The 22,980-nt window shown below is 41.5% G+C and overlaps 1 protein-coding gene across 1 annotated transcript in view; it reads left to right on the top strand.

The window, feature by feature from the left end:
* DENND4A (DENN domain containing 4A) overlaps positions 1–22,980 on the top strand; it is a 2,763,357-nt gene that overhangs the window by 1,399,168 nt on the left and 1,341,209 nt on the right. Inside the window, exon 17 of the mRNA XM_044077857.1 lies at positions 5,499–5,644. Within this exon, the coding sequence (XP_043933792.1) occupies positions 5,499–5,644 (146 nt within the window). The remainder of the gene's footprint in view (positions 1–5,498; positions 5,645–22,980) is intronic.

Genomic DNA, 22,980 nt, shown 5'->3' with positions numbered 1-22,980 from the left:
GGAGTTGAGGGGGTCTGACACTAGCAGTCTGTAAGCATGTCCAGGCAGGAATGTACACAAAGGGTTTACTGTCAAAATGTTTAAAGGCAGAACATTTTTTCATCAAAAGATTGAAATACAATATCGAAAATGAAAATAAAATTTTGCCTAAATGTTGAATGTGATAAACACGACAATCGACATTTGACATGCCAGACTTCCGGTTTTGAAAGTCTGTGTGTCCTTTTTCATTTTTGCAGGGGGCAGGCCCCATTGCACTCCTGGCTTATTATATATACCAACACCGAGATTGCACTACAGTGAGGAAAAGGATAAATTACCCAATCCGCACTGTACTGCGATGTCCATTCAAAACATTGAGTTTATATTAGCAAATGTATACCCACTTTTGATAATATAAACTTGACCACTTTCTGTTCAGCCATTACAACAGCTTAGAAACCATACATTTGACCGAACTGTATTTGACTGCATGCCTTTCGGAATTTTGATAGTAAACCTACTCAAAGCCTCCCATAACCCTTATTAGGGATAAAGTGGTCCATTTACAGTAATTGGTTATATTGAGTAGTACAGTAGGAACAAGGATCAGAACACAACCAGGAACTGTTCATGAAGAATTGTGAATGAGCCATAGTTTTATAAGAGTGGGGAGAAATACCCTTCATCCTTGGTAAGCAGTACCCAGGCAGGTGTATTTACAAAGCCTTAACCCTACACAAATAATTCTATAACAAAGAGATTCGAGTGTATCCTTCTCTGTCTCTGTGTAGTGTAGGATTTGATGACTTTGGTCCCTGTTATCTGAATGAGTTTATATTATTCCTTAATGCCCACCTTGGGTGTTCCAATGTCTCACCCATAATCTGATGGTAGTTCTCTGATAATAGTTGCAGACATTCTATGTCCATTCTTTTGCTTATCAAGCAGTACATTTTTGGAATCTACTAATCTTAGTGGTGTCAGAAGTGATGCTCACATATTGATCACTGCTGTAGTAGCTTAGCCGTATGACTTATATCTTGCTAAGGGTATAACAGCCAACAAGCTTGCAAAGTTTAAAGGCATCTACTACACACCCAAACCATTAACCAGCTTGAGCAGAGCTGAGGAAAAAGAATAGTTTGGTCACTAAACCTTTCAAGGCTCAACAGTCTGTTCCATTGCTAGGAAGATAAGTTCCTTTTGGGGGGGAGGGTGTACACTTTTTCTTTTTTGACAGAAAGTGAGCTTTTTCTATGAAAATAATTTCTAAGCTGGGAAAAAGTATTGTCAAAGACTCAGTAACTTTTTTAACGGGATCGCTACTTTTTACCTTTGTGGGGGAAAAAGTTGTTTAACTTACAGCTTTTACCAAGGAAAAAGTAATAGCTTTGTTATTTTTCTTTTGGGCTAGGGTAAGTTTTTTTTTTTTTTTTTTTTTTTTTTAAAGTTGAGAAAAAATACTTTAATGCTTGTTTCACAGATGCTATCAGACTTCCCCATAAATCAAGCATCTTTTTTGTTTTACCATGGAGCAAGTTACCAGTTTCTTGGTTCCTTCTTCCAACCACAAAAAGAAGAAAACATTGCCAAGCAGTTTTTACCACTTCAGCAGGATATTGAAGTGCCTCACCTGCAGATGGTGATTCTGTTATGGCCATTTCAGGTTCTACAGATCATTCATCATTCTTCTTGGCTTTCTGTGGTATAGTCTGCATTTTCTGAGGAGGTTCACAATTTTGAACCGCAAAATGATTATTGAGGGGAAATTTCTTTTTTTCCACCTTAGGTTTCTGATTCTGATTCTGTGGAATGTGCGACTCCTGACAGTCCTTTTGAAGGATTTTCTTCTTGTGAAACAGTTTCCAGAATGAATTGGTTGTTTTGGTGGGAACATAATGATTTTCCACTGCCTCTTAAGAAATATTATGATTTACTGCGGTTAGAATTTCCTGATCCTACTCCAGCTCTTCCAGCATTGGAGGATGTATTTATTACAACCTGTAACTTGCCCGACAGCCTTCTGGCCCCAGAAAAGTCAGATTGTAAAAGTTCCTCAGTCTTACAAGTCTTTATTTTTCTTACCCCAAATTAGATCTAGCAATATCATCTCTGTTAAACTCAGCTTTTGCTAAACATCTGGTTAATGCCAATCCCCCCATCTGACAAGAATGGGAAATCTTGATTGATTTGGGGAAAAAAGTGTGTTCTTCAGCAACACTTAGTTTTAGTTTCATAGGTGTGTACTAAACTAACAACCACTGGGGCCATTTTAAGGCTAGCCATGCATCCTAAATCTCTGACAAGTGCTAGTGCTCTTGGTAGTGTAAGCAAGGGCCTTGGAGATGGACCATTTACAGTCTGCTTGTGTCCATTAGAGACATAGTTGCCAAACCAGCAGTGAATTTCAGATTCCCCATCCAGTTGCACAAGTTAACACTTGAATTGGATTAGGGAAAGAATCTGCTTCAATATGGATAAGGATCATGCTCCAGAGAAGGCAATAGTGTTTTTGGGATACATATCTGCATCTCCAGCAGGTCCTGTTTATATCATAGGCAAGGTTTAAGTTTTTGGAATGGGGAATTTTCGTGCGCTTTGTTTAGTGAATAAGCATGAGATCCATCAGAGTGGATCTTTGGATGCATTGTACACCAGGCAAAGATTTCCCCTCAACAGCCTGTAGGCAACATTAGCATTCTCATTGGTGAACCTCATATGTTAAAGTTTGAGTACCTGTTTTGAGAATATGAGGAACATTTTGGCATCTTTTCCCTGATCTGAAGAAAAAAGCATATTTGTGTAATCGTTTTACTTCTATGTCTCAAGTGGCTAACCCCGTTTGACATGTGCTTATGATTTGGCTTGTGCCACTTCTCGGGCTGCTGCTACTGGGATTTTGTTATGAGGTAGTTAGCTTGGTTGTGTGTTAAATATGAAATTTGAATCCTCCCTAGACAGAGAGGTAGTCTTTGGGCCATCTGCTGCAGAAGTCATTAAAAATAGTCAGAGTGATGAGCTGATTCAGGGAATTTCACAGAATTTTCAGCCTGACTTCCTTTCTTTTCCAAGTTTGTCAAGGAGTTTAATGCCACCTATACAACTTTTTTTTTCTTTAAATTAAAAATAAGCAGACACAGCAAGCTGCTGATGAGCAAACTTTTAAAAAGCTATGAGAGGGAGGCTACAAGAAGAAAGGAGGAGCTCTCTGCCAGGATAAAGGAAAGTGAAACGAGTCTGAATGGCTGTCTTCAAAACTCCCCCTCTCCCACCCTGTCAAGTCTTTTATCCTTCATAAGATACCCTTGTGGTGTAGCTGTGCTTATATATATATATATATATATATATATATATATATATATATATATATATATATATATATATATGCTGTGTGTGTGTGTGTGTGTGTGTGTGTGTGTGTATGTGTGAAATGTACATCTATGTATGCATATCTTTACACACACATAAATATATGGCTGCATCAACATTTCTTGAATGCTTTTTTCTCCACTCGCAGAATGCCAAGCAAAATATATTAAAATGCAAGTCATTGACCTTGACAAAGCAACAAAATTGAACAGGTAGGATCCATGCTAAAGCTTGCTTTGAAGGTTTTGATGGTTTGAGTTTGTGTTTTACTTAACATTCCATGAGGCAATGAAAAGTATTTGACAGTTAACGAATATAGTCATGTGTACGTATTTTGTATGTGCTCACACACACACACACACACACACACACACACACACACACACACACACACAAGTGAGAAATATTATGTAGGCCCTTTCCTCTTCATACTGTACGTCCTGCTGACATATGTGGTGTAGAGAAGCAGTGTCACCAGGGTTATCCAAAAGTTCAGGATGTCATGCTGTGTGTTTAGATGCCTGTCTGTTACATAGTTCCATTTATGGCGATTCATACTGCAACATTGGGCTTGCTAAGACAGTTAAGATAATTGTGAATATGCTTAGGCAAGTCTAATTCTTGCTTAGCTATGACTTTTACTGATTGCATTGTGGTGGTGTATTATTTATACGTATCAATTATTTTAAGTGCTTAGGTTATTAAGCACTATAAGTCGAAGTGTGAAAGAACAGCTACTCCTACATTCCTACCAGTTTTCTGTATGTCCGAAGTTACCAGTACTTGGACCCCTCTTGTTCAACATATTTATTAACAATTTATACCGTGCTGTTAAACATTCCAACCTAATCCTATATGCTGATGATTCTACTCTTATATGCTTATCCCAGAGTGCTACCCAGCTTCAACAACTCATTCAGGGCTCCACCTCCAGTGAAACTTAGCTGCCCAAATTTGACCTCATCCTGAAACCAAAGACAGCAAAACTACTTTTCACACTTAAGTCCAATACTGATTGCAACATTAACTTGAAATTCAACTTCTCCATCTAGTAGTCTCCAGCACCCAAACTGTTAGGTGTCGGTATTGACAGTAACTTGATATTTGACTTACATATCCAAAAAGCTATTGGGGAAAAAATCCCAAAAGCTGGGTCTTTTATACAGAGCTACACTATCCCAGCAAAAGTAGCAGGACAACTCTCACCTCCTATCTTGACACACTCATATATGCCTTACCATTTTTCAACAACCACCAGGCCACATAAAAGAGAAACTTGAGCAGTTCTATAATAAAAAAGCCAAATTTGCATCAATTAAATCTTACCACCAATTAAATCTTACTCTTCTCATGATTGCATTGGCCTTAAACATCTCAAATGGCTACAGCTATCCCACTACCTCACTGTCTGTCAGCTACAAGTAGAACACAGTGTAGTGCATCATTCTGGAAGATGCCCCTCCCTAGCCCTTTGCTACAAAGGTATACCCCTAACCTGCAACTCTGCTGTAGTGATAAACATTTCCTCATGGTTCAAACGTCCAGCAACATGGCTGGACATGGTCTGCATTTTAGCGACAGCTAGCAAAACTTGTATGGAGATTAGTCATCTAGTGACCTAAGTTTGAGATGTGAGGCTGGGCACTGAAAGAGATGACTGGTGGAATGCCTATGAGTGGCCTACGGCCCACCATTTCCTCTTAGGATTGGGGAGGTATGTAAGCAAGCCACTACAAAGCTAAACCCCCTTGCTGAGATCTGCAAGACAGGACCTAAAAAAAGCTTTGCAAACTTGTGGCTTGCTGTTGTGCTTATACATGTGTTGAAGCATGCATGCATGCTTATGTTGTAGTCTGGACTCTTTGGGGATTTCATAAAATAGGTAATATGTCTTTCCATCATTTAAGTCCTAATGATGGTCATATCCTTTTGCAACCCGTTACAGTGTTAAAGATATCTATTTAATTTTTCAGAAAACAAGGAAAGGCAATTAAGGTGGCAGCCTGATGAATATGCGGATGTCCCAGATGGGGGACCATATTGTTCGATATCCTACTATATAAACAGGCAAATAATATACTGGCTAAAAATTAATGCTTGTACTAGTGCTTCTTTTTTAATGTAGTGTTTTTTTTTTTTGTATTCAGGTTTCTTAAGAAGCAGAGATCGTGCACATCAGAAATTCTACTCATTAATGACCAAGACACAGATGTTTATTCGTTTCATTGAAGAGTGTTCCTTTGTGAGTGACAAAGATGCAAGCCTAGCTTTTTTTGATGATTGTGTAGAAAAAGTAAGTCGAACTTTATATTTGCTTTTCTGCTACTTAGTCTGTGTTTAATATTCTTTTCTCCCTCGAACTCTTATGTAGTCTGTGTTAGAACTAACATCGAACCCAAGTTTGTATTGTGGGTTTACAGTTTGAAACGTCACACATCTGTTTTCAGAAGTTTAATTTAAAACATGTACAGTTGTTGCAATTTGCTCAATCTTGTAAATTGCTTCCACTTTGTATAGTAGCAGTCTCCAAGGCTATATTTTTTTCCAAGATTTTCACAGAATTTAACAGATGGAACAAGGTTGTCTTTTCTATTTACCACCAAGCATAGAGGGATGAAGTCCTGATTGTGAGCTAGATTAACGTAGTTTGATATGCAGGTCACTCGCTGGGTGAGCTGGCTCTTGATGTAAAGGAGTGGTAAAGTGGAATCTCCTTGTTTCCCTTAATATGCATTCTGCATAAAATCCATGGCGGTGCCCAGGGAAGTACAAAGTTTCCTGTTTATAAGGGGGTGTCATCACTCATGGAATAGGGGACAAGCCTTCATACTGCTCCATTGCATGCCAGTTCCTTTGACCTTGTGAACATGCTTGGCAAAGTGTCAGAGCTTAAAATGTAAAATCCCCTGGCTGCATTGATGATCACACCACAGCCATGCTGATGCCCTATGAATGGGAAAGAATGGGTGGGTGATCATAACCATGGCACTGACTTTATAATTTGCTGGTGAGGAGGACTGTATACAAGAAATGGTTATGTCCACTTGCTGTAATTTCAGAAAGTTTCTGATAAATGGGCCTAAGTATTTGAATGTTTAGAGCAAGATCATTTGAAGTTATTGCTGATATTCCCTGCTGTGAAAGTATGGGCCCTTTGAAATTTGCAGAACTGTTAACAGATGTTTTTCCTCTATAAACTGTTTTTTGTGCAGTAGGGGTGAGTAAATGTGTTCTTCATCTGCTGTGTTTCATAGTCCCATTTTACTAAGAATATTATATAAATCTTATGATGGCTTCTTTTCATGAACTACTACATCTGATGTTCTCACATTTGTTTTTTGACTGTTGGTAATGGGTAATCCCATGTAATACAAACTTCATTCTCTGTAATGCTTTGTGGCTCATGTTTCCAGTGCTTCTCAGCTACTTCAGTACTGTAATATTTGCATAACTCCAATGCAACAGTCTTGCCACATTTGTTATGACATTCAGTATACAGGCCCTCTGCCATTAGCATATCAAACTCAGCAACAAGAGGTGCGACTGTTTCCAGTTCTGTTTTACAGAATCTGCATTTATCTGTTTCTCTCACATGTTCAATGGACTTTGTAAACCAACGTGTATGTAGTCCACAGTCCTGGGCCTTTAATATTAACCTTTCATCTTTTGTTTTAAATTCACTTCTCCTTAACCATTCTTGTCAGATCCTGATCAAGATGAGGTTGTTTGAGGAGTTTTCTGTAGTTGCAACTATATTTATGCTTTTTCCACATTTTTTGCCTTCTTATCTGACTCGTCTCCGTATATTCATTACTTTGTTTTTTGGAACATTCAGTTGCTGTCTGATTTTCTGTCTATTTCTGGTTTGGTTTCCAGTCCCACTGCTAAGCAGGGAAGTCATCTTAGATTTGTTATCTTCATGTTTCAAAACTTTCACTATGTTTGGATCTGGTGAGGTCAGCAGATACATATGCAGTCCTGCGAGTGCAGATCTATAATTGCAATCAGTTTTGAGGAGGCCCATGCCTCTTTCAGAACGAGGAATATATAATCTTGGTATACGCTGATTTTTATATATCATTTGATAGGTGTGAAGCATTTTTCTGTCCAACTGATCCAGTATCTTTTTTCAGCCAGTCACCCCAAAACTGTAAGTTAGAACAGGAGGAGCAAATTGGTTTATAGGTTGGATTTTGTTCCCAAGTATCAGGTCAGTATTAATTTTAGTCTTCTAAAATATTACTGAGTTTTGTTTGCATTTTTTCATGTTTTATTGTCGATCCTTCATCATTTCCCAAATATTTATACACTTCCTCCTGCTCAAGTTCCTTTAGATCACATTCCTGTCTCAGACTGATGTTTTCTTGGTGCTGCAGCTTTCCTGCTTTAAATATTGCTTTTGTGTATTTATCAAGACCAAATGACATTTTTGTATCATCTGAGAAAGTTTTGACCACCTCCAGTTGTGCTTTCAGCTCCTCATATGACGAGCTATGCAATTTTAAGTCATCTACAAAAAGGAGGTGATAATTCTTTACACTTTTATCTGGGAGCCAAGTTGTAACCATGACCCAATCTATTTAGTAGCCAGCTTAATTTGTTAAGGGCAAGACAAAAGGGCAGCAGTGACAGTCACCCTGGAATTACCCCCCTTGATTTTTTATCCCTGGGGTAATAATTTGTCCTTTATCATGGCTTAACTGTTTCACTGTCACTGTAATGTAATTGATAAATGTAAGGTGTTTCTTGTACATCTGTAAGCACTCCTTTATCCATGATGCTGTCAGATACTTTTTTGTAATCTGTTCATGCCATACTTAGATTCTTCCTCTTTTTACAATTCTCCATTATGACTTTAACAACAAATGATCCTTTGTTCCACATGACGTTCTTTTGTTACCCCTTTGTTCTGTTGCCATGATTGAGTTTCCTTTTAAATGACAATAAACTCTGCATCAATTCCAGTATATAGTTTATACATCGTTGGAAGGCAATTTATTGGTCTATAGTTTTTTAGGATAGCTTGCAGGTTCACTCTTAAGGAGGAGTATAATTTTTCCTGTTGTTAACCAGGTTGGTGTCTGTTTGGGGTACGCAAATAAGTAGTTCTTACTCAGGTCTAAATCTTTGTGTAAAAATGTTAATACTTTTAGCCAGATGTTAGGTACTGCATCTGGGCCTGGCATTTTCCAGTTAAGAACTTTTCTTAATTTTGTTTCCGTTTCTGTGGCCGTTACTTCATCCTGTTTCATATCCTGTACATTTGAACCTCTTACAGATGTTCTTCATCTCACATTGCTGCAGTCCTTACATATGGGTAGTCCGCTGTCCTCGGTCGGCCCAAATACCAAAGTATTAGGCTGACGTCGGTCATGGGCGCTCAGATCTGACATCAGAGCGTCAGGGTATTAAAGCGCATGACCGACGTCATATCCTCAGTCTTTTTTGCCGCATGGTCCGATGCAGAAGCAGCGTTTGCAAGTGCCGTTCGGCGTTCTGAAATTTTCGTATTCTGAGTTTCAGACCGAAACCAAGTTGGGCTAAGTACCCCGTTGGGGAATATTTTTGTTTTTTCTTGCCTCAGTTAATTCCGGATGTCAGAAAAAGTGAATAATTGTATTTTTTGTGGGAAACAGATACCGCATAGGGATTACCACTCTCTTTGTATTCCTTGTTTGGGACCTGAGCACGACGTAGTCGGGTGTCGCTTTTGTGCTAGGTTTAATAAGCGCACCATTAAACGTAGGTTAGATTGCGCTAGGCTTGTCTTCGGTAAGCGGTGTAATTATAATATGCCGTCGGATCCTCTGACGCCCGCTACCGCGAAGAAGTGCAAAGAAAAATCTTTAAAGTCCAGGCAGGATGAGTCGTCCGTTCCGGACGCCGGTTCTTTAGAAACTACGGTGGAATCTGTGGATCCGGCCGAGGTTTCAGTTGAGTCTCGGGGGGGGCTTTAATTTTGCAAGATGTGGCCTCTCAGGAGTCAGGTCAGGCTGAGGGGGCCTCTCAGGTTGCTGTTCTCCCTTCCTTGCCTAAGGTGGTTAGGCCTTCTCCTTCTGTCTCTAAGGCTCCTTCCAAAGGCAGGCCTGGTTTGCCTTCCACGGGTGTCAGTCCTAGTTCTGCAGGTTCTGTGCCTAAAAAACACATGCTTAAAATGGCAGAAGATTTAATTTCTTTAATCAGAGGTTCTATGCCCCCTCCTGATAAGAGGCCTAGGGTGGAGCCAGAGGTGGAAAGTTTGGAGCAGGCTTCAGATTACTCAGAGTCTTTGGCTGAAAACATTCAGGATTTTCCTCCTTATTCTGATTCAGACGCAGAGGATTCCACTCCTTCTGCTTCTCCTCCAGAGGATTTTTCTTTTTCAGAAACCCTGCATTCTATGAGGGACCATTTTAAATGGGAAGGTCAGGATTTCTCAGATTCCCAAAAGAGGCTTAGGGAATTTTTGTTTTTACCACAACATAGGCCCTTGGCTATACCTCCTGTTTTGGATGTTGTTCAAGACGTTTTCTCCGAGGCTTCCCTTAATCCAGACTCTCTGCCTCCTGCGCCAGTTAAGCCAGACAGGTATTACAGGGTACCTGAGGCTCATAAATATCTGTATAAGAGTCCAAGGGCTGACCCAGAAACCATTAGCCAGGGACCTAAGGGTGTCAGGGCTTCTGTTGTAAAGAATCCAGTTCCTATGGATAAAGATGCTAGAGCTTTGGATAGATGGGGTAAGAAAGTGTATACCTCTTCCACTTTAGCAATGAGGGCTTTGAATTGCCAGTTTCATATGTTGAAGTATCAGAATTTTCTCCTTACTCAACTAAAATCTAAAGTGGATGCTTTGGCAGAGGGCATAGAGTGTAAAGAATTACAGGATTTGGTACATGCCTCTGAACAGGTGGGTAAGCATTCTTTGCAGTGTGGTTTCGATGCTTTACAGGCTTCTTCCAGGGTGGCTGCCACTGGTTCAGTTATTCGCAGGCACGCCTGGCTTAAGGATCAGAATTTGTCAGAGCATGTTAAAACTAGAATTTTGGATGCTCCTTTACAGTCTGAAGTTTTGTTTGGTTCTTCTGTGGCGTCTGTCTTGAAGAAAATGGAAGACAAGGCTAAGTCTATGCAGACTGTTAAAGATTTTTTGCAGGTGCAGCCTCCTAAGTTTAGCAGGAATTGGCCTACTAAGGGATGGGCTTATCCTTCTTCTGATTCACAGTCTAGGGGTAGATCTAGACGTGGTAGGGGCAGAGCTCAGAGTACTTTCAGGCCTAGAACATGGAGTTCACCTGCACAATCTACAGGTGAGGGCAGGGGCCAGTCCTTTCGTAAACAGGCCCAATGACCTGCATTTTCAGCTGCCAGATTCTTCCTGTCTGGCAGCTCCTTTGGGAGGAAAGTTGGCACTCTTCAAGCAAAACTGGCTTTTAGTCACCCAGGACAAATGGGTGTTGGACATTATAGACCGAGGCTACAAGTTTTATTTCCATACATTGCCTCCTTTCAAAGGCATGCCAGGCGTTCCTCCTCAGAAAAGGGTAGGGGCTCACAAGCAGTTTCCTTTACTTCTTCAAATGGGGCTATACAGCAGGTCCCTCTGTCAGAAGTGGGCCTAGGATTTTATTCTCGCCTGTTTCTAGTACCAAAGAAAGGAAACACTTGGAGGCCGATTTTGGATTTATCTATCCTCAACACATACCTGGACATTCCAAAATTCAAAATGTTGACATTGCAACAACTTCTACCTCTGTTGGGCAAAGATCACTGGATGGTAACTCTGGATCTCAAAGAGGCTTATCTTCATGTTCCTATCAGGCCCAGTTGCAGGAGGTACCTGCGTTTGGCTGGGACTTTACATTATCAGTTCTCTGCATTGCCCTTTGGCTTATCTACTGCCCAGGGTGTTCACAAAGGTTCTGGCTCCAGTGATAGCCTTCTTACGGTTAAGAGGAATACAAATTTATCCTTATTTGGACGATTGCCTGATTCTTGCTCAAGACAAGTATGAACTTCTTCATCATCTACAGTATGTGATGGCAGTGTTAAGGTGCCTAGGGTATTCTGTGAGCGAAACAAAGTCCAGTCTAGTACCCTCTCAGGAAATGTGCTTTCTGGGTGTGAGACTGAATACAGCTTCCCAGATGGCTTTTTTGACCCCGGACAAGCAAAAGAACCTTACTCTTTACTTCCATCAATTGTCTCTACGGTCCAGGCTGACTGCAAGGACAGTCCTTCAAGCCTTGGGGTTCATGGCATCTTGTATTCTGGTGCTTCCCAATGCCAAACTGCATATGAGGAAGCTACAATGGTATCTCAAAAATGTATGGACACAACACTGCCAAGATCTGGACACTGTCATTCAAATAATACCTTGCATTCAAAATGAATTTTTGTGGTGGGCTCAGGAATGTCACCTAAACAAGGGACTCTCTGTGACCCGACCAGAGGCGAGTCAGATTTTAACGACAGATGCCTCGGACAAGGCTTGGGGAGCACACCTCAATGGAAAATGGGTTCAAGACACGTGGCCTGCCAGACTTCAACATTTACATATCAACTTGAAGGAGATGTTAGCAGTCCAATTTGCATTGATGACTTTCAAGGATTTACTTCACCCAGGGCAAGTGTTGATTCAAACAGACAGCACAACTGTCATGTGGTACATCAACAAGCAAGGGGGAACCCATTCGTACCCTCTTTGCAGGCAAGCAATGATTTTGTGGGAGACTGCTCTCAGTTTACACCTCAATCTTCAGGCAAGGTTTCTACCAGGAGCACAGAACTCCTTAGCAGATGTTTTGAGCAGACAGATAGTGGATCCCCACGAGTGGAAATTGGATCCTCATGTATTTTGAAAATTGACAGTGATATGGGGAACTCCAGACATAGATCTGTTCGCTTCTCCACTAAATTTCCAGTTGCCAAAGTTTTGCACAAAAATGTTTCATCCCACAGCTTGGAAAGTGGATGCTCTATCATTCAGTTGGAGCAATCTTCACGTCTATGCCTTTCCACCTCTGCCTCTCCTCCCCAAGGTACTCTTGAAGGTCAGACAAGACAAGCCCTCCATGATTCTAATAGCTCCAGATTGGCCTCGACAGCACTGGTACCCTCTGCTGAGGAGTTTAGTATGGGAGCCTCCATGGCCTTTGCCTTCGATTCCGCACCTTTTGTCACAGGAGGGCAATCATTTCCTCAATGTCAGGATTCAGTCCCTGCATCTAACAGCCTGGCATATTCTGTTCTAGACCCTGGAGGGTCTCAGCTTCCACAACAAGTTTTGAATGTTATTTTGGAGGCCAGAAGGCCTAGTACAAGGAAAGTTTATGCTGATAAATGGAGGAGATTTTTGATTTGGAGCAAAACGAAGGGCTTTGATGTTTCCAGGCCTGATTTAAGTGTTTCTCTTCAATATCTTACAGAATTATTAGACAAGGGTTTGTCTTTCTCCTCTATAAAAGTTCATGCTGCAGCCATTTCTGCTCACTATGACTGTGACCCTCCATTATTCTCTCATCCTTTGTTTAAGCAATTTCTTAGAGGGGCAAAGAACATAAGACCCCCACGTAGAGCTCCTACTCCTGCCTGGGATCTCAATTCTGTGTTGGAAAAACTTACTTTACCACCTTTTGAACCTGCAGCTACTGCTGAGTTAAAGTTTTTGTCTTGGAAGACTGCTTTTTTGTTGGCCATTACGTCTACTAGAAGGGTTTCTGAATTACAGGCTCTTATGGCAGTTGAACCCTTCCTAATTTTTCATAAGGATAGGGTATCTCTGCGTACTAATCCTACTTTTATGCCTAAAGTGGTTTCTAATGTGGCCTTGAACCAATCAATTCATTTGCCTACTTTTTATGCAGATCCCCAAAATAAAGGGGAGAAAATTTTGCAAACTTTGGATATTCACAGGCAGTTGCGTTATTATTTGAGCAGGACTAAAGGGTTCAGACAGTCTCAGCAGTTGTTTGTTTCTTTTGCTTTGGGTTCTCAGGGGAAACCTATTTCAAAACAAACTATTTCTAAGTGGATTGGCTTTTGTATTGCTTTTTGTTATTCTCATCATGGTAAGGAGATTCCGGCTGGAATCAGGCCTCACTCCACTAGGGCTGCTGCCACTTCTACAGCTTTTTTAAGGGGTGTAGCTACTAAAGATATTTTGGAAGCAGCTACTTGGAGTTCAGTGCATACTTTTTCTAAACATTACCACCTTCCTCTTTATTTCAAATCTAGGGCTGGATTTGCCACTGCAATCTTACAGGGCATTTTGGCAGCTCCCAATGCTTTATGATTCTGCCAGCCTCCCTTTACCTCTGCTTTGGGATTCTACCCATATGTAAGGACTGCAGCAATGTGAGATGAAGAACATAGTACAGTTTTGTACCTACCATAAATGTAGATGTTCGAAGATCCACATTGCTGCAGTCCAATTTACCCTCCCTCCTTCCCCTCTGTAGTTTGGAATGGTTGTATGGTTTGGGTGGTAGCTGTTATTTGTACATGCCTTTTGGGAAGTATTCTATTTTTGGCTGTGGCCTTTCTTTTTAGGGCCTTCTGACATCTGGGGCAAGAAAAGACTGAGGATATGACGTCGGTCATGCGCTTTAATACCCTGACGCTCTGATGTCAGATCTGAGCGCCCATGACCGACGTCAGCCTAATACTTTGGTATTCGGGCCGACCGAGGACAGCGGACTACCCATATGTAAGGACTGCAGCAATGTGGATCTTCGAACATCTACATTTATGGTAGGTACAAAACTGTACTTTTTTTTTACTACTTCTGTCCATTCAGCATCTTTGTTGTGTTCCACATAGTCTTCATAGATATTTCCCCAAAATGTGTCTATTTCTCATTTTTTTGGTGGTGTTTCTATTCCTGTTGATTTGTTTCCGAATTCTGTGTAAAACTTTTATGATCATCAACGAATTGCTTATTTTGTACTTTTCTGTTATGCTTATCTGCATATCTTCTAAGTTTTTCAGCCTGTGCTGATATTCTTAGTTTATTATTTGCAGTAGTGTATGATAGATCCTGGTCTTTTTTAATACTGAGCATTGCTTTTATCACATCTAAGTACTTTTGTTTATCTGTTCTCTCTCCTATACTCTTCTAACAGTGATACCCGTTTTAATTGCTTTATAGTTTTTTCTTTCGATACTCACTTGATGTCATTTAATTTCTTCCATTCCTTTCCCTTATTGCCATGTATTTTTGTGTTAAGACTTTATCTTTTAGCTGCATAGTAATATATTATATTTACTTCTGTTATATCACATGAATTTCTGTTGATAGTCTTGATTACTGTGTTCATTTGTTGTATCAGACTTCCAACATTTGGGGTCTTATTGACTTTCTGTGGTCTATTTCTTTTATCGATCTTAATGTCTATCCATCTCGTATTAAATAAAGCAACTCTTCCCTTAGTTCTTTTTCTTCTAAACTGAGGGCACATTCCTTACTCTCCTTTTCCTGCAGGCATTCTACAGAAAGTTCTAGAACATCTTCCTGTGACGTATTCTCTTCAGCTGAATCCTGCATCATCCGTTGCTTTTTCATATGGGAGCTCACTGACCTATCACTCCATACCATTGGCTGCGTCAGAACTGCCACCGTTTCCTGCTCCTTCCCTTGTTGTGCAACTCCAACTGAACTTTTGGACTGCTTTTCTACTGAAGTCTCCAAAGTGTTTTCATATGGCAACTGACCGGATACTTCCTGCTCCATCTGTTTCTTCTTAATTTGGGGACTGTCTGTTCTATCATGCTGTGACTTTACCAGAGTTGGATGTTCTACACTAAATCATTCACTGTACAGGAAATCCATAACTTCATTTGCTACTTCTTTAACTTCTCTATTACTAGTCATCTTTTCTACTTTCTCGTTTGTTTTCTTATTTTCTGTATTGCAAACTTTTCCATGCCAGATGCATTTGCCTGTATTTCTCTTCAAATATCTTTGGTGCTTCTTTTTTGTATTGATTAGTTTGCTTTCTCCTGTGCATAAATACTGCAACATATTAAATCTCTCTTTCCCATGTCCATATTTCTTATCCAGATGTCTCCTACTCTTCCTGTTTCCTTACTTTAGGGACTCATTGTTTCATCATGTTGTGACATAACCTGTGTTAGACTTTCCAAACAAAATCCTTCACTTCGCAGGTAATCCGTAACTTCAGTTTATATTTATTTAACTTCTCCATTATTAATCCTCTTTTCTGTGTAGCCCCCTTTGTGATCTTATTTTTTTATTGTGAAATTTTCCATATCTGGATGCCTTTGCCTGTATTTCTCTTCAAATATATTTGGAGCTGCTTTTTTGTGTTGATTAGTTTGGCCTTCTCCTTTGCATACATATTGCACCATATTAGATCTTTCTTTCTTCTCCATGTCCATGTTTCTTTTTTATACCATTCAAAAATCTATAGATTTTGTTCTTTATATTTTCACACTTAGTTGCTTCTTTTTCCAAACAGCCAGAGGTTTCTTGGTCTATATATTTTTTTCATGAATCTGTTGCATTAATGAACACAAATTTGCATTTGAAGCTGTTAACAGATTTTCTTGTGCAAGTATTTTTCTCTCTTCTAATTTCTCTCAATCTTTTTGTATATCTTCTATCCAGAACTTCTGGGCTATTCGCACAATAGCAACAATACATACTTTCTTATCCTCAACAGTCCAGTCTGTCATCTTTATGGTTCTTTTTTGGCCTGTCAGTTTTTGTGGACTACTACTACTACTTTCTACAACGGGGGGGGGGGGCACATCATCCCCCCTAAGCCTGGTCTAACCCCATTGTAGGAATGTTTCCTTGTCTTGAGAATTCTACATGATCATTTTTTCCAGTTCTGGCACCAGTGCACCTACCAGGATTGGACACTTTTTTTTTTTATCCTGCGATTTGTGCACCCAACTGTCTTTTTTTATTTTTAATCCACTTCTGTCCATGATATATGCTTTATACAATACAATCTATACATCAGTGTCGTCTTGGTGAGGTTTTGTGAAAACAAGTTCCACCTCATGAAGATACTCACCAAGATTTGAGGATGAATTCAATTTCAGCAATACTAATCTCCTTTGCTTACTGATTTTATCATCTCTCCATTCTGACCAATGTGGGATTCCAGATAAACCTTCAGAAATCCTCCTTGACCACATCACACTGGATTGTATGTCTAGGATATATTGTAGACATTCCACAGCAAAATGCTTTGACACAGGTGAAGGTAGAGTTTTAGCTGGAATTCTTCCTGAACTCCTTAGCTCAGTCTTTGTCTTTAGTTAGAGAGTTTCTCAGGATTCTGGGGTTTGTGACATCTGAGTCTCATGATTTTTTTCTTGCTTGGTTATACATTAGGACAATTCTCTGATATCTAAATACACATATGGGCCCAACACTTGCATCCTTTAGATTTTCAGATACCTGTCTTGGGCTTTGAGTATATGGAACTGCACTGGTGGAGACTGCAAATACAAAAAAATGTGTGCACCCCTTTCTCCTCAACCCCACAGTCGATCTCTATCTACAGATGCCTCAGGATTTTCTTTTGGTGGTGGTGGTGGTGGTGGGGGGGGGGCATTTCCTATGACTATAAAGGTGCAAGGCCTGTGAGATTCTTCAGACAGACCAAAGCATGTAATTTTAAATGAGGTGTGAGCCGTGATCCTTGCCTTTTAATCTTTTCATCTATTTTCCTGTGGACCTCTTCTGCTGATTACCGACAACACCACAGTGTTGTGGTACATCAAGAAGCTTGGGGAACATGGTCTTACCCTGTACACAGGCAGGCTATGATTGCCTGGGAGTTAGATTTTCAGCATTCTTAACATTCTGTCAGAGCAAAATGTGGTGGCAGTCAAACTGAGCAAGACTAAGACAGACTGTCAGAAATGTGATTTGAATGGGGGGGGGGGCTTCCGGATATTGATCCACTTCTAGGGAACATCTCATATAGATCTGTTGGCCTCCTTTCAAAACAGGAAACGTAATACCTTTTTCATTCTCTTGCAGGGGAATAATTCTTTGTGCATTTCCACCCTTTCTACTTCTATCCAGATTAATTCTGAAGATTTAGAAGGACTCTCCAAAAAATATTTATGGTACCCTCCAATTGCTCCAGGCAGTGTTGGGTCACGGGTTTTTTTATGGAATTGGCCAAGGGCAAAAGCCACAAGCTTCCTCACTATCTGAATCTATTTGCAGAAGACAGATGGCGTTATACACCCCAGACTACAGCAACTTAAATATCTGTCAGGCTTCTAATATTTTTTAGACACCTGTTTTTAGAAGACTTGCAGCAGGTACTAAAGAATGCAAGAAATCTTATCTTGACATGTGGAAGAATTTTCTAGTTAGTGCCTACCCAATAACCAGGGCTCTATCTGGGATTGTACCTCTGGTGCTCAAATATTTGCGCACGTTACTAGCCTGTTGCCTTAATATTACTTTGTCAAGGTACATCTTGCAGCCACTTCAGTAGGTCTGCCCATGGGTACTTGTTTTTCTTCAGTGTTTTCTTAATAAAATGGTTTCTGATAGGAGTGTTTCACCTGAGATCACCTTGGCAAACAGGTTGCTCCTTCCTCGAATCTTAAACTTTCTGCTGGAAAAATTAACCACATCTTTATCTGAACCTGTGCATAAGGTGTTTTTATGGTTCATTATGTAGAAAATGGATGTTCATCGTGCATACAGCTGCAGTCATTACAGATGGGTTATCCTGCCGTGAGGCGGGTCCTCGGTCGGCCGAATTCCAAAGTCTAGGTCCGGCGTCGGTTGTCGCTTCTTCCCTGACGTCAGTGCGGCAGGGGTATAAAAGAGGCTGCCAACGCCATTTTCTTCAGTCTTTCTTGCCGCGCGGTGCCTGAAGCAGAATCAGTTCGCAAGTGCCGGTCGGCCAGCTCCTGAGATTTACGAAAGTATTTCAGCCGAAGTCTTCTTTAAAGCTAAGTACCCCGTTGGGGAAACTTTTCTTGCCTCAGACCGATGTCAGACAAAGTTAATAATTGCATTACTTGTGGGAAGCAAATACCGCATAAGGATTTCCAGTCTTTCTGTATACCTTGCTTAGGCCCAGACCACGACGTCTCGGCCTGCCGTTTTTGTGCTAGGTTCAACAAGCGCACTATTAAGCGCCGGGCGGAGTTTGCTCTTCATTATTTTGGCAAAAAATTTAATTATATCATGTCGTCGGATACACTGACACCAGTTTTAAGCAAACAACGCAAAGATAAGGACCGACATCCGAGGTCCGCACCGAGTACTGAGACCACGCTTAGGCCGACTACTGGTTCTCCGGTTCACAGTGGGGCACCTACGCAGCCCCTGAATACTGACAAAACTATTTTACCGGTGACTTCAGTACCCGAAGTCGCAGGCTCCTCGGTCTCCATTCCTACTGCAGATACTGACGCCACTCTTGGCGGGGAAACTCAAAATTTAGTCAGGCCTGCCATTTCTGAAGGCGTCTTCAGGCCTTCCACCTTCTCTATTAAATCCTTCACTAAATCTAAAGCAGCCATGAAAACTAAAAAGCAGGGTCCGCAGACCTCCTCTCAAGGCCCCATGCCTAAAAAGCAGATGCTTAAAATGGCTGAGGATTTGATAACTCTCATCAGGGGTTCCCAACCCCCCTCTGACAAAAGACCCAGATTGGAGGAAGACTACCCTTCCTCAGACCAGGCTTCTGTTACCTCAGAACATTCTGAGGACCAGGATTATGCCCATTCCCCTTTCGAAGACTCTGATAATGAGGAGTCTATTCCCTCGGTCTCCCCTCCTGAGGACTACTCTTTTGGGGAAACCCTGCATACTTTGAGGGAACACTTTCACTGGGAAGGCCAAGATTACTCAGATTCCAAGAATAGGCTCAGGGAATTTCTACTGCTCCCCCAGCATAGGCCCCTGGCTATCCCTCCTGTTTTAGATATTTTGGAGGATGCGTACGCAGAAGCCAGCCTTAATCCAGATTCTTTACCTCCAGCCCCTGTTAAACCAGACAGGTATTACCGGGTCCCTGATTCTCACCAGTTCCTTTATAAAAGCCATACTGCTGACCCAGAAACTATTTCACAGGGTCCCAGGGGAATAAAGGCCTCTACTGCTAAAAACCCTTTACCTTCAGAGAGAGATTCCAGAGCATTAGAAAGGTGGGGGAAAAAGGTGTATACATCTGCCACTTTAACCATGAGGGCATTAAACTGTCAATTTCATATGTTAAAGTACCAACAGTTTTTGTTATCCCAGTTAAAAAGCAAAATGACCCAAACAGAACAACCAGATTTGAAAGAGTTGCAGGATTTGTTGCATGGTGCAGAGCAAGTGGGTAAACATACCTTGCAGTGTGGTTTTGATGCTTTAGAGGCTTCATGTAGAGCTGCTGTCACGGGGTCTGTTATACGTAGACATGCTTGGCTCAAAGAGCAAACCTTACCAGATCATGTCAAAGCAAAGTTATTAGATGCACCACTTCAAAAAGATGTATTGTTTGGTGTTAAAGCTGAGGAGGTACTAAAGAAAATGGAGGAAAAAGCGAAATCTATGCAAACAGTGAAAGATTTCCTGCAGGTACAACCTCCACGCTTCAGCAGAAACTGGCCTTTAAAAAATTGGTCCTTTCCAGCCACGGACAGACCTCAAAGGGACAGATACAGACGCCCAAGGGGTAGAGGACAACCTCAAGGATCTTACAGAGCAAGATAGTGGCAAGCACCAACCCCAAGAGGTGGAGAAGATAGATCAGTCATGTAGAAAACAGACACAATGACTTCCCCCTATGCCTGCCAAGCAAAGCTTTAATGGCAGCACCTTTGGGCGGAAAACTGGCATTATTTTCAAAAAACTGGCATATTGTTACAAAAGACAAATGGATTCTGGACATTATAGACAGAGGCTACAGGTTCCACTTCCACACCCTTCCAAAAATGAGAGGCATGCCAAACCTGCCACAAAATCAAAGGGCAGAGGCACAAAGACAAATTTCCGCTCTCATGGATATGAAAGCGATTCAAGAGGTACCTGCAAAAGAACAAGGTCAAGGTTTTTATTCCAGACTATTCTTGGTACCAAGGAAAGGCAAAGATTGGAGACCTATCTTAGACCTATCCATCCTAAACACATATCTACAGGTGCCAAAATTCAAGATGCTCACATTACAGCAGCTTCTTCCCATGCTGGGCAAGGAGTCTTGGCTGGTAACATTGGACCTCAAGGAGGCATACCTGCATGTCCCTATCAGACAAGATTGCAGAAGATACCTCAGATTTCTTGAAGGTTCAACCCATTACCAATTCTCTGCATTGCCCTTTGGCTTATCTACTGCGCCCAGAGTGTTTACGAAATGCCTGGCATCAGTAATCGCCTTCTGCAGACTACAAGGGATACAAATCTACCCATATCTGGACGACTGCCTGATCCAAGCGGACAGCAAGGACATTCTATTGCAGCATCTGGCATTTGTAATAAAACTGTTAAACTTCCTGGGATACACAGTGAACAAAAAGAAATCAAAACTAATACCTTCTCAACAGATAATTTTCCTGGGTGCCAGCTTAAATACAACCACCTAGATGGCCTACCTCACGCCAGACAAACAAGGGCAACTGTCTCAATACTTCAGCAAAATGGAAACTTTCACCAGACTAACTGCAAGGAAAGTCCTGCAGGCTCTGGGATTCATGGCATCTTGCATCCTACTAATCCCATGTGCAAAGCTGCATATGAGGAAACTACAATGGTACCTAAAAAACTTTTGGTCTCAACACAGCCACAGCTTGGAAACAATTATACCACTCATTCTATGCCTTCAAAAGGAATTTTTGTGGTGGGCTCAAGCATGCCAAAGAAACACAGGTCTCCCTTTCTGTGTACCTCCAGCAACTCAAATCATCACAACGGACGCCTCAGACTACGCCTGGGGAGCACACATGGCAGATCAGTGCATTCAGGGAAAATGGTCCCAAAAAGAGAAGCACCTACACATCAACCAAAAGGAGATGCTAGCCGTGCAAAATGCTCTTATGAACTTCAAAGACCTACTGCATCCAGGCCAGCTATTGATAAGGACAGACAACACCACAGTCATGTGGTACATAAACAAACAAGGGGGAACTCATTCATACCCCCTGTGCAGGCAAGCCATGACCCTATGGAACACAGCACTGGAATTGCAAATTCAACTACAGGCACAATTCCTGCCAGGGAAGGAAAACACACTGGCAGACAACCTAAGCAGAAATATGACAGATCCACACGAATGGAAGTTGCATCCTCAAGTTTTCTCAAAGATAACTCAGGCATGGGGACAGCCAGACATAGATCTATTTGCTACCCACAGAAATTATCAGTTGAAAAAATTTTGTTCAAGGTCTTATCATCCACAGGCCTGGAAAGTGGATGCACTCTCTTTCAATTGGACAACATTGACAGTCTATGCCTTCCCACCTCTTCCTCTACTGACCAAAGTTCTATTAAAAGCCAGAGCAGGGAGGCCACAAATGATTTTCATTGCTCCAGACTGGCCACGACAACACTGGCATCCGCTCCTAAAGAGCCTGACACACTCCCCACCATGGATCCTACCTCTAGTCCCTCTTCTGTTGTCCCAGCACAACTACAAAACCCTTCACAGCCAGCTCAAAACCCTAAATCTAGCTGCATGGAGAATACCTTAATTTCCCAACAGACTCTCCTCTCCAAGGAGGTGCAGGATGTCATCTTGGAGGCCAGAAGACCTTCTACTAGAAAAGCCTACTCCGCCAAATGGAAACGATTTTGTTCCTGGAATCAGGAAAAGGGCCAGAATCCTTGGGTAATAAATATACCTCAAATTTTACAGTACCTAGCTGAGATGTTAAACAGTGGCCTTTCCTTCTCCTCCATCAAGATCCATGCTTCAGCCATTTCTGCACAGTACAACACAGACCCTCCTCTATTCTCACATCCTCTATTAAGGCAGTTCCTCAGAGGGGCAAAAAATATAAACCCCCCAAGGAAACCACCAGTTCCAGCTTGGGACCTCAACTTCGTATTGGAGAAGCTGACCCTGCCTCCCTTTGAGCCGGCCTCTTCAGCAGAGCTACAATACTTGTCATGGAAAACAGCCTTCCTTCTGGCTATCACCTCAGCACGCAGGGTTTCGGAACTGCAGGCCCTCATGGCTGTGCAACCATTCATCATTTTCCATCAGGACAGAGTTTCCTTACGAACCAACCCTACCTTCATGCCAAAGGTAGTATTCAGTGTAGCTTTGAATCAGACTATCCACTTACCTACCTTTTATCCAAATCCACAGAACAAAGGGGAGAGACTTCTACATTCCTTGGACATTCACAGACAACTTCGTTATTACTTGGACAGAACAAAGCCATTCAGGAAATCTGAGCAACTCTTTGTGTCCTATGCTACAGGTGCTCAAGGAAAGGCTATTTCCAAACAGACAATTTCAAAATGGATAGCCCACTGCATACGCCTTTGTTATTCATTTCATGTAAAAACTGTGCCTGCATACATCAGATCCCACTCCACCAGGGCCACAGCTACCTCTGCAGCTTTCCTCAGGGGGGTCCCTACCAAGGACATTTTGGAAGCAGCTACTTGGAGTTCAGTGCACACTTTCTCCAAGCACTACCACCTTCCACTAT

The sequence above is a fragment of the Protopterus annectens genome, chromosome 7.part0 (genome assembly GCF_019279795.1).
Source record: "Protopterus annectens isolate FY-2018-M chromosome 7.part0, PAN1.0, whole genome shotgun sequence".
Classification (NCBI taxonomy): Eukaryota; Metazoa; Chordata; order Ceratodontiformes; family Protopteridae; genus Protopterus; species Protopterus annectens.
The sequence above is the reverse complement of the archived record's forward strand: the minus strand, read 5'-3'. Positions and strand labels throughout refer to the sequence as shown.